General features: G+C 33.7%; 1 protein-coding gene across 1 annotated transcript in view; it reads left to right on the plus strand.

Annotated features, from left to right (window-relative positions):
- LOC147065484 (uncharacterized) overlaps positions 1 to 12990 on the plus strand; it is a 132578-nt gene that overhangs the window by 111624 nt on the left and 7964 nt on the right. Inside the window, exon 4 of the mRNA XM_085956991.1 lies at positions 12137 to 12259. Coding sequence (XP_085813117.1) covers positions 12171 to 12259 — 89 coding nt within the window. The 5' untranslated portion in view covers positions 12137 to 12170. The remainder of the gene's footprint in view (positions 1 to 12136; positions 12260 to 12990) is intronic.

A 12990-nucleotide genomic window follows, 5' to 3' on the forward strand; every position in this document is an offset into this window, starting at 1 on the left:
ACCCTAAGTTTGATAATATTTTTCACTTTATCACTTTAGCGGTCGATAAGCATAGAATAGACCCACTGGACCCATGACATTATAGACCGACACGTTACTAAACCTTTTACTTTGCTAAGCTATACTAAGACATGTCAATAAATTAGAAATATGTACATATATGTTTTTTTTGTCATTAGGCAAAGTCCATATAAATAATTTGGACGATGTTGAGCGTAATAAAAAAATATAAAAAATTCACGCTTTCACTAATTCTGTCTGTGATCGGGATTAGAAATATTAATCCCTAGATTTACATTCCCTACTATATTTTTGGAGTTGTACATTTTTCGAAATATTTTTTTGTTGTTTTAAAAATTAATAAATATAAAAAATCTTAACACCGCTTCACATGGACGTACTGAAATAAGACTATTCTAAAACATTAGAATAAATATAAAAGATAATAAGGCTTCAAAATTATGTAAATAGATTATCTACAACGTTTAAGGAATATCCAGCATCATGCTTTGAAAATAGCATAAAAGCTCCATTTTGACGTACGCTGAGCATGTCCCCCCTTAAGAGATGGGATGAAATCTTAAGAATGTTATATCATATTTTTTAATGAACGTCATGACATATAACATGTAAAAAATATCTTTTTTACCTCAAACCAGTGATTCCCAACATTTTTTGATAAGCGGAAGCCTTGATGCATATAGTAAATTACAAAAAAGACGAGTAAATAAATAGGTACTGATATACTTAGGAAACTGTTGTCCTTAAGGGGGGACATGCTCAGCGTAGGTCAAAATGGAGCTTTTGTTCTATTTTCAAAGCATGATCCTGGACATACCTTAAACGTTGTAGATAATCTATTTATATAATTTTGAAGCCTTATTATCCTTTATATTTATTTTAAACATTTGACGACTGCATAAAGTACTTTTATTACAAAAAATAGTATTCTTTTAAACCTCTCGCTCTAATTTTTTTCCGGTTAGGCACACGCGCGTTAACATAATTTTACGCCTTACTTCAATTATAGTTTGTCAATTTATGGCTACGGCCGTATATTGTAGCTTAACCACGTTTAAAATAAATATAAAGGATAATGAGGTCTCAAAATTATATAAATAGATTATCTACAACGTTTAAGGTATGTCCAGGATCATGCTTTGAAAATAGAAAAAAAGCTCCATTTTGACCCACGCTGAGCACGTCCGCCCTTAAACGAAATTAATTTTACCATTAAATGTTATGTGATTTTGTTACCGTCGCACTACATTATATTATTTTGGATATATTGTAAATGATCAAAGGATCATGCAAAGAAGAAAACAATTGAATATTTACACCTAAATTAAGTGTTGTCATCTTCATAGAAACTTTTGTCAAACAGTATGTAACTATGTGCTGTCCCTAAGCAACGATTGATAGGATTTTGCGATTTCACGCGGAACCTCTGGCATACCTCCTGAAGTCTCCGCAAGGTTTTTCCTCCGGAAGGTTTCCGCGGAAAATCGGTTGGAATGGAAATAATGGAATGGTACATTTGAGTCACTCTCATGCCTGCTTAGATTAGTTGTAATATGCTAATGAAACTAGAATTTACGTATTTTTATTTTAGAAAAATATAGTACTTCCGAATTTATGCGTTTTTATGAAAAAGGCGCCCATACCCCCTCTCTGTATTGTGGGGTTTTACGCAATGTCATTCCACCACTGAGGATGGGTGACCATTATGGAGAAGATTCGGCGTTGCGTTTTATAATTCGGTGAGACAGGCATTTTGGAGATGGAGAAAAGCTTAGCTTGGGATGGGTTCAATCCGAAGGTTCATTTTTTTATATCACTCGTCTGAGCGGCAAAACTCCTTCCGGTCGTTGGTTTTAATATTTCATTACGAAATCTGTTTCGGCCTTTGTCGCTTCGCGCCGGCTTTCAGGATGAAAATAAGATTGAAGCCATCACGACTGATAATATATATTTTAGTGAGTTCCATCTGTCTGGTAAGTGCCCAACTTAAATGGACGTTATCTTAATTATTTTAGACCGTTTGCGCTCCGAAGAAATAGGTACCTACCTTATTATAATATATACTATACTCGATCCAATTTAGGACGGCAGTTAGCTGGAATAAACATGTATTTTCCTTACCAAATAAATACAGATACATATATGTCGACTCAATGTGATCGATTAACATTTTTTTAAACGGAGTTTTAACCTAAAACTAAATGAATATTATAGTCAAATATCGAATAACACGTGGGGCGACACACGTGTAATAAATAAAACACGACAAGGCACCAGGAATTTCGTATGAGCGCGTTTAAGAATTTTGTAAAAAGGTAAAAAATTGATAATTTCGAGATAGGTAAGTTTTGTCAGCCTTTTCGTTAGATGAACCCAAAAATATTCATAGAATTTAAAGGTTTCAAAGTTTAACATCGCAGTTTATTTTGTCGGTTTACAGCAATGACATTAATATGGACGAAGCATCTAGAAAATAAAATGACACTCACTTTGTGTCGGGTCTGCCGGATGGCGAAATTCATATTTTAATATCGGTATCCTACGCTCAAATGAACATTCTGCTTGCAAGCGGTCTGGCGACACCGCTGGGTCTGCCCATACAAAATTTCTGACTGTCAGATTTCGACTCCACCGTTATTATTGTGTTACAAAATGCCAATGTGCCTACTTAAAAATTGTAAAAAAATCTACTAAACACTCCAAGAAAGATGGGATATCACTTTGCATGTGTTAGTATTATTTATAAAATGCCATTTTAAGATATTGATGAATGTTTATTCAATGCAATTGAATGACAGGAACCATTGGACAGTCAGTCGCCTGTGATTCGCTGAGCTCACTTGCGTCTAATCTCCGAGAAGTCGTAAGTAACCGAGAATCTGTTTCTAACGCAATGAGTCATGACAGTAATACGCCATTACAATAAAGGTTATATTACTATAAATTCTCGAAGCTTGTATCGCATAATGGAGACGGATACGTCAATGGTCACGTGACATCTACCTATACATCTGTGAATGACTTTCATGCACAATTTCTCGTGCGCGCCGGGTATGAAGTGAGTCGTCCATTTAATATGTCATTGGTTTACAGGGAGTAGATTAAAACTAAAGGTTGTGATTGAAATTTCTCGTCTCGATAATTTTGGAAAAATTATGAGAAAAATGATTCTCCAGAAATAATTCTTCAGAAATTTCTCGAGAAATAACTTTGGGTAGGAAATTTCATGTGAAGCAAAAGCCATCGACTTTTGAAATCCCAAACGGAATTTCTAACATTAATTAAACCGGTAATTTTTTTTTCGGGGGAAGAAAAAACATCTGGAAAAACAGATACATTTGTCGTCCCTTGGTGGATCCTGCGACCAGCTGGACTGCCATCTCACCATAGGGTAGCACGGTCCGTTACCTAGAGTCTGCCTTCCCGGAACTGGGTAGCCTATGCAGTCTTACGAGGTAGTTTTTGTTAAGTATAATTCTTGCAACAATTTTTTCCACAAAATGAAAAAACGTAATTTCAGATTTCGTCGGTACCTCCCGTACACATCAAACGTAGGTTCTGGCATGTTTTCAGAAGTCTCCATTAATGTAAGTAAGTATCAGTACCTACTTGTGAAAGCAGGTTTAAAAGTTTACAAAATAGTTATAATGTGATCATATTGTATGTATCGGTTGTGTATTCAGGTATTAAATGGAACGATTTATATGCAAATAACTCATTGGCGCCTTAGGTAATACAACTTTATGGGTTTTATTTCCTGCCAAACTTATGCTAGAGCCATTAAAAGAAATAGCATGTAGTTATTTCCAAAGTTTTTGTCCATTCGTTTCATTTCTGATGGGAAGTGAGAAGTCAATTTATGTAATTCTATGGGAAGTCGATTGGTGCCAGACTGAAAGTTAAAAAGACTCACTATGCATAACGTATTTCTCGTATGTCGATATCTTCGGATCGCTATTTTTTCGCTTTTATTAATTTATTCTCTTCTTTACTGTTCTCGCCAGGTGTGTTTTCACAATAATGTAAGAAGTATGTAGTGATGCTAGTTATATAATATTAGGAAATTAGAAGGTGACTGTGTCACCTGTCAATATTTTGTTGTTGTTTGTTGATTTTTTTAAATCTTTAACATCAATTTATTTACCGTTCTCATAACAAGTGACATTTTCAGAGATACCTATATCATTTTCAAAATCATGTTATCTATCCGACACAATAGTAATAAGTACCTACCGACTTCTTTAATGGTACTTTTCCATCAATCTGTCACAGATTAATTGTAATGGCATTTACTACTAGACTAGGGCCTAGAACCTTGGGCACGCGAGATGATTTTGTATGGCACGTGAATATTTTATTTTGAAGATAAAAACAATACCCATAGTAATAATGAATGACAGATCGCGTTGTATTAAAAATATCAGGCACATACTTTTCAAGAATAAACACAGGTCGGCCTTTAGGTTTTATACGTCACATATATTATCGCACCAACCTCATCAGGCGGCGGGGGAAGCCGCGTCGCAATGCTTAAAATATAGTTTTTCCCATAACTGATCGGCACGTCTACAGTTGAAAAATAATATTTGTGAAATTTTGTTAAAAGGTTACAAGGTTCGCCAACCCTTCTCTATATGCTAGTACTTCACTGTAAGCATCTGTCAAAACTATTATGAGAGTATTCATTTATTTTCATTCACGACCCGATTAAAATAAACGATTTTCTTATTTGGGTGTGAGTTTATTGTTCAAATTTAGAATTTGCCTTTACGTGTATGTTGTTTCTCATCTTACCCATTTTGATACGTTTTCTCTCATGTGTTTCAGACAGACATATAGATAAATCAAGACAAATGTATAATGCAATTACTGGATAGTGTTTCCTGGGTTTATATATTTTGTTTGCATACTTTTGGCGGGGTTTGGTAGTTATAAATCATTACAATAATCATAATATGATGTAAAATTACACAGCTATGTATTTTTTTGTTAGATTTTGACTATATTATGTGAATTTATCGGTTTTTGGCAATAATAACGCATCATTTAATAACGATAAGGTTCGCTTCGAAATGACATTCTCAACCCGGCCCGAGTCGTAAATTATGTGCAATAAATATTACACTTATGTATAACGTGTTTTATTTAAATTGTAATTAATATTATCATTTTTTTTCAGGGAATGCGCTCAGGATTAGTTCAGTTTAAGTATATAAATAATAATATTACAAATAGGTATATAATCAAAGTACCACGCATGTAATATGTGAGCATTCTTAAAATTCGAGCAGTATTTTTGATTTGACCTATTCATTTTTATTTTGCGAAATTTTATTTCGAATAATATTGCAATGATACATTCGCAGTACCTACCTAATATAATCATACAACACGCGTGCGTGGCTGTTCGCAGTTTACAATATTATAATATGACTCCGCTTGAATTGGGCCCAAATTACGTAACTTTTTTTATTATTTACACAGTGTTCCAAAAATAATATTTTGATTTTCCAACACATTTTCATGACACCATCACAAAATTTGCGATATTCGAATTTTCCAACGAATTAAATCATACCAAAATATCCACTATCAATACCCAACAATTCTATTATAAGATGTTACACAAAGTACACCAGGCGCGTATACAAGGCGGGGGGGGGGGTTTGGTTCCGAACCCTCCCCCCCCAGGAACGAAATAAATTATCTAGGTGAATAAGTACCTATATATCACTTTTTCTTCGTCGGATCGTGAACCGGACGATTTATCAACAGAACTCACGAATGAGTGCAATTATCTAAGGTATCCAATGTTTGTTTTAAAATTCTGACGTAGCATGTCTAAAAGAAAAACAGAGCGGACAACACAAACGGACACTAACCATCCTAATAGTTATGACAATCACTCGTGGATGTGATAATTCGTAGATGAGCACCCGTCGTAATAGCTGCAGGCCAGGTGTTCATCACTAGATTCAAACTGCGGATTGTCTGGGTATAGGGAATGTAGGTACACGAAAAGTACGTAATAGGCGGGGTAAATACGAAAGTCGGTAGTGCCTACTCGATTTAGTTAACTCCGCTCCTCCCGTTGTCTTAAAAATCATAAATAAATTATTGTAGATATTTTTTTGAAATGGATCCCTCCATACCATTGTTCTGTGTGCGCGCCTAAAGCATTATATGCTATAATCCAGGATGTAATCACTATGAATAATTATTATGTAAGTGTATAATATGTTTCTAGAGCACTAAAGATATTACATTTATTGCAACACACATAACGAAGTAGGATTTAAAAAAAACAACGAAAATGTATTAAATTGGATTGATAAAAACTGTGTACATATTTAAAACATAACGATACATCACTGTGTGTGATTTAAAATATATCTGGAATGTGAGTGCCATTCAAGTGCGTACTGAAGGTATCAGATGTAAACAATAATTATTATAAAATACAAAACTGTAAGCCGCGTACTCGTGGTTCATTAGCATCATTACTGTGACCGTTCGTCGTTTATTTTGGCGTGGCACCCTTTTGATTCATTTGTCATTTGTTTGGAAATCAGTAAGTACCTACATTATTTTTGTTTGTAATTAGTACCCAAAAATAGTGCGATTGGCGCAAATAAGAACACAATTCGATTGGCATATAATATGCCACATACGAATCTGAAAGAAAAAAAAAATACTTTTTCCGGATGACAGATGTTTAAAAACTATTAATGTTGATTCTGAAAAGATAAATCTCATTTGGCAGTTCAGAACAGCTAAACAATGTTTATTAATTCGTCGCACAGGAAAAACCTCAAAAATGTTTACTATCAGTACCGTGGACTAACATAATAGTCGCTGTATATATCTATGATAACATTAATAAGTATAAGAGGCTCTATACATACCGGAAAACACTTAGAACAAGAGAGATATATGATACATCGTTAAATATTACCGCTATATTGAAAAATATCTTTTACCATTTAAAATTGTAATAATTATATTGTATATTGAATGTATATACGGGTATCTATCATAATTGAATGTACATACGGGTATCATCATATATCTACATAATAAAAATGGGTAGGTATATTTTAACTTTATCAACATGTATTTAAACGGTTGTTAGACAATTTCAGAGAGAATTTCGGTAAAAAAACATCGGTCTTAGCGTATTTGTTTATATGTTACTAAATTAAGAGTACCTAGTTTGTTAAACTTGAGTTTTATTTGTAATTCTAACATGTCTTCAAATTAAAATTCTCACTTTAGATAGGGGTTATTTATATCATGAATAATCCGTTTGAAATCCTGAATTATTTGACACCATGTATTTCGCAATCGCGCCAACGGAATCAACCTTTTTTCGCTATATGTATGGAAGCCAAAGTGCCTAGCAACCATGCGGGAAAGCTTCATAACAAACCGTAACCATGGAAAAGCCCATAAGAACAATATGTAAGACAGGAAACGTCGCGTGACCTAGCACCGATGACCTCTGGTCGTCTGGTTTCGACCTTAACTGGCCGTGACTTGTGCCTAAAGATGGCCCCAAACAATGTAGGTATTTCAATTGGATTAAACGACTAAGATTTTATTTTGTGATAAAGTCACACGAAAGCACTAAATTTGCCGTTGTTTAAACCGATTCTCAGAAACAGTTTATATTTAAGTTAAAAGTTATGCTAATAAAGTAATTTTAATAATCATTAACCACACGGACATTAATTGGAAAACATTGTATAGTAGGTAAGAAATAATCCAGAAACTTTTAGTTAAATTAGTTAAACATATATAATTATTATATAAAAGTATATTTTTAATTTGTTATAAGTTGTATACCAAAAAATGTCAATATTTAAGAACGATCCCAATCTTAATTAAATAAATTATTAATAATTAAATAATACAGATTTGTGTTCACGTTATTGTATTATACCACTATATTCTTTCATGCAAATTTTCACAATAAAAACATACAGACATAATATTAGTATTAGGGCTTGTCATCTCAATGTTAAAATTCACAGAAGAGGCTTTAAATACTGACAATGTTCGACAAAACTTTCATTACTTAATAGTATTTTCCATAATTCATGTCACTGCTCAGCTGTTTCGCATTTTATGGAATAATTATAAGAAGTATCTTAATTCTTAAATACTACATATGAGTATAATTATAGACGTTAACCTTTCCACATGATTTTATAGGAAAAGTGCTCACGGTATTCTATTAATTTATTATTAATTACAGTTAAAAAATAGTCTAAAATAGATTGATTATATCAGAAATAATGGAAAACCTGAAGGATTGAATTCATAACTAATTCATATCTTTATTTCTAGTTAATATGTAGGTACGTAGTACATAATAAGTTTTTATATTATAATCCATAATAAAATTTCAAGAGTAGCTTTTGAGACAGGTCTTATTTTCCATATAAATAAAGAGACAATTAAATTGGTAGAGACCACGAGGCCTGGAAAATAAATGATTGCAAAGTGGTAAATTATTTTTCCAACAAGTGGCAGTGTGTCACTAACGTCAATAAAGATTATTATTATAATATTATTATCGTTTCAATTTTAATAGCTAAAGGGAAAAAATAAATCTGGCATTGTTTCCAACATTTCATAATATGTATATTATCAACCAACATCAAATCAGCAACCAATATTATGAAATCCCTAAAACATCAAGTTTAATTCGCAACATTGCGGTGAAAATCAAAAGCTTTCAAATATGTACCTTATTAATATTATCGATCACACGATGAAGGTAATTACTACAACGGTGGCAGACAGTATCAATTTCTGATGAACCACATTATTTTTGTAACTGAAAAACAGCAATCAATTATTCTAGGTAAAGTGCATTTAAAGAAACAGGCTCGAGACACGCTACCAGGCATAAATACTTGATGCACAGTACAAGAATAATTGAAGTGAATTCGTTCGATCGCTGTCGGACGGCGACGGCGGCGGCGCTTTGCTGACGTCGGGACGCCGGCGACGCCGACCAAAACAAAAACGTCGATGGCGTCAATCGTCGTTTTTATTGTAGCGAGCCGCAGACGGAAAATCTTTGACCGAGCAAATAACTGAGCCAAATCAATAACACCGATCCCACAGAGGAATACGAGTGTGATTGAGGCTACTAAAATAAATAGGATTGGTCGTATCAAGATCGAGTATGTTCTTTTATTACAGTAGCGAATGGATAAAAATAACTTAACCATGTATTGTGAAAACTCTGTTTTAGTTTTTATGAATAATCAACTACAGTAACTTTTATTACTAGCAGTAGCAATATATACCTATTCAAATATTTAGTAGGTGGGTACCTACGATTCTTGGTTTTTCACATAAATAGGTTATTATTACGTACTACAATAATATTATGAACAATTATTTGAGTTTCCCCATCTCCACCCGCCATGTATATGCAGCCGCGGTTTGTGCACGGCCGCCTTCCACGACGCTATAAACGTGTCAGAATGAAAAGATTTTAGTGCCACACTTCCTTGTCCTGAAGCGATGCTGCACGGGACTGATGTAGCAACCATGCACCGTAGTGTTTAAAGAAAGAGTTTTAGAAAATAAAAAGAGTCTTGACTTGCTCTGCCGTCATTTATCTTTAATGACATGAAGTGTCCTCTGTATCCGTGTACTGATACTCTGCCGAAACAGAGGAGTCAGAAGTTGAAAGTGATGAATCTAAGGAGGGTCGGAATTATTCCGTCCTCCATATGAACAATATATAATTTGAAAACAACACTGAGAAATATAGAACCAATAGAAAAAATAATTTTGAAAAAAATACGACACCCAGCAGGAATCGCGCCCACGTGCACTGACAACTATGCTATATGTCTCTTATCTTATTCCGACGAATTTTAACTTTACTAATGGTTCTTATAATTGCTTTATTAATTATTACCAATCGGATTTGTATTTTTTTAATCAAAGTATTAAATTGCTTTTATTACTAACCGGGATTGCTCCAAGATTTTTGTTATAACGTACCCACTTGAGCTTGCTAATAATTTAATTGACTATTGTTTTATTCAACGAATAAAAAAAATAGTTTATATTATTATGAACGTTAGTTTGATTAAAATGTTTATTAAAATATAAAATTTGGTACATATATTGTGTAATCGGTTAATTTGCTAAAATGCGGCTGGAATTTTCAATGGGAAAATGGTGACAAGGGGGGGGATTAGTATTTAAAATGTTAATTAATATATTAGAAATAATAAACGCTTCAATACATTTTGTTATATTTTATGTATTATATTTGTTTCCACGATTCTGTAATCATGAAAATTAAAAATACAATTATTTTAGTAGGGCTTAATTTAATCCAATTGAATAATATATAAACAAGATAAAGATTATGGTATTCATTTATGTTTATTTCAATGGGACTAATTGACTCACAAATGAACTAGATAAGTAAATAATTATACCGTTTGCATAGTATAAATAAATATCACGCGATTTCTGTATTAAAACTTGAGTTTAAATTTTTATTTCGGTGTCACGGTTGGCGACATTAATATTTTTATGAGGTTGTAGGTAACCCGTAACTATAATTTTCATTGTCATTGAACTTAGTATAGTAACGATTTTTCAGACGAAAATATTTAGACGTATGGAGAAATTCATTTGACTATCAAAAAAGCGTCCTTGATACAAAAAGAATCATTACCATCTTCCTTTTATTTTTCTTTTTCTTTTGACCATGTCCGATCCTAATAAGACCATAAATAGGCCTCCACCGACTGGCAGTTTTTTGTTTTTATTTTTACGAGAAATGAATGTTAGCCACTTGTTAAATCTATTAGGTCCATACCCTGACTCGAAACACAAATTTAAAAACAATATATGTATGTATTTGTCAGATCCAGGATTCGAACCTGGGACCCACGACATTATAAGCCCATGGCCCCCACATCCTTAATCTTTGGCAGGCCCCCTATTTATCACTAATGTTAAATGCAGTGTGACGCTGTATAGTAGTATTTTCCAAATGGTGTTCAAGGTAAAATTAAGGGTATTCAGTGTATCGATAAATAATAATCAAAAATAGCATCGCACAGCGACATATTTTAAAACGCTGATGTAAAGACTTTTTTTACAATTAGAGGAGAATTGCGATGTATATTTATCTCACTTATCTGGTCGATCCAGCCCCCCCTGATCCCGGGCCCCCAGGATACAGCCATGCCAGCCTCCCTCCTTGTGGGGGCCATGCATAAGACGTTCGGCTATCATGGGCAGTGACGTCGCTAGATAAAATGCCACCCCTAGGCAGCGCCAAAATGCCGCCTCATTTTTTATACATTATTTTTATCATCCTTTCATGACTCCAATATCTAAGAAATGTGTTGTATGGATACATTACCAACAACATATCAGACTAATTATTCGCGAATCTGCACGTGTCGTTTCTGGTCACCAAGGACGTCAAAGAGAAACGGAAGTAAACTAGATATCGCGAACCCAACAAAACCAGTGAGCTGATTTTTTTAATGGGGATATTTTCGTTATTACTAAGTTTATATAGGTATTTCTATAAATATTCCAAATGATTTTCTTCGATTTGCCGCCCTTCGAGTAACTGCCGCCCCCAAGCGACGCTCAATCTGCCTACCCCCACGGGACGTCACTGATCGTGGGCAAAAAACAGTGTAAAAAATGATACAAAATTATATAAGTATTTTCAATTCCATTTCAGCATTTTTTACGAACCAGTTTTCGCCTTTCGGAATCTTCAGGTACTATGCGTACTCACCGATGGCAAATTCAATAGCACATAATATTTAAATTATTTCCCGTTTAGGTATATACAAATTATTACATATAATAAAAGAACCCACTGTTAATATGTTTAGCAAGCCTAAAAATGTCATTACGTATAAATGATGGAAATATCACGTAAGTGTTAGAAACTTTTTAAAATTAGATAATGAGTCATATATATAAATGACATCGAGTAAGTAACGTCTGCCTAAATTTGGCCAGAAATTGTAAGTAAACACTGCCCTTCAGTAATAATATTACAATGGTATATTATTATAATGAGATCCGTTTAATTTTGTTTCAGGCTCGACAATTTCGGAGCTAACTCAAAACCAACGATGATGGGGCACGGAAGGGGTTCGCGGTCCGGCGCGTCTCCCGGCCTACTTCGCCGAAGATATTCAGTGCCAGAGACTGTTATGAGAAAGTGAGTAAACTTCTATTGATTCTTACAATATAATAACATTTCATTGAAGAATGTACGTACATTCATAAATTAGTAATTACTGTTATGCTCAGTGAATTATTATTGTATTAATTTAAGAATGCCGACGTATTGACTAGCAATTTACTACTATAAGATACGATCTACTTAAATTCGCTTGGACGTCATACAAAGTTGGTTTGACCAATTATACTCTCCAGTGGATACTGTGTTGATTAATTGATACATGAAACACACGCGATATAAATATGGACAGAGCCGCCCCAAGGGTAATTATCGCATGGGCGGTAGTTCAAATAAAAATTAAAATTTTAAAAGAATTAAATAATGTTCAAATATTTTTTTGTTCATAATAAAATTGTAGTCTTTTTCATATGTTCTTAGATTTTCCGCCCTCAGTGGTAAGAAACCTACCTATTTTCAGCGATCGAAATGAACCGAAATGCTCCGGTTCATAAAATTCTCCACACTATGTTGTTGCTCATAAAAAAATGCTCATAACCAAATCTTCAGTATATATGCATGCCAAGAAGCAGAAAGACACGCATCTGCAATAATTATTGCATTATTTATTCGTCCCGGGAATGGATACACAAAAAAACGAGTCGGTGCTCGAAACGGAAAATTTTACGAACTGGAGCGCTCGATAATTTTACGAAAATTTTAACATAGTTATCTAATTTTATGTGTAGGTATTTAACAAAAAAATGTGT

Source organism: Rhyacophila brunnea, unplaced genomic scaffold (assembly GCF_057557595.1).
Source record: "Rhyacophila brunnea isolate RB1 unplaced genomic scaffold, BYU_Rbru_1.0 scaffold_6, whole genome shotgun sequence".
In the NCBI taxonomy this organism is placed as follows: Eukaryota; Metazoa; Arthropoda; class Insecta; order Trichoptera; family Rhyacophilidae; genus Rhyacophila; species Rhyacophila brunnea.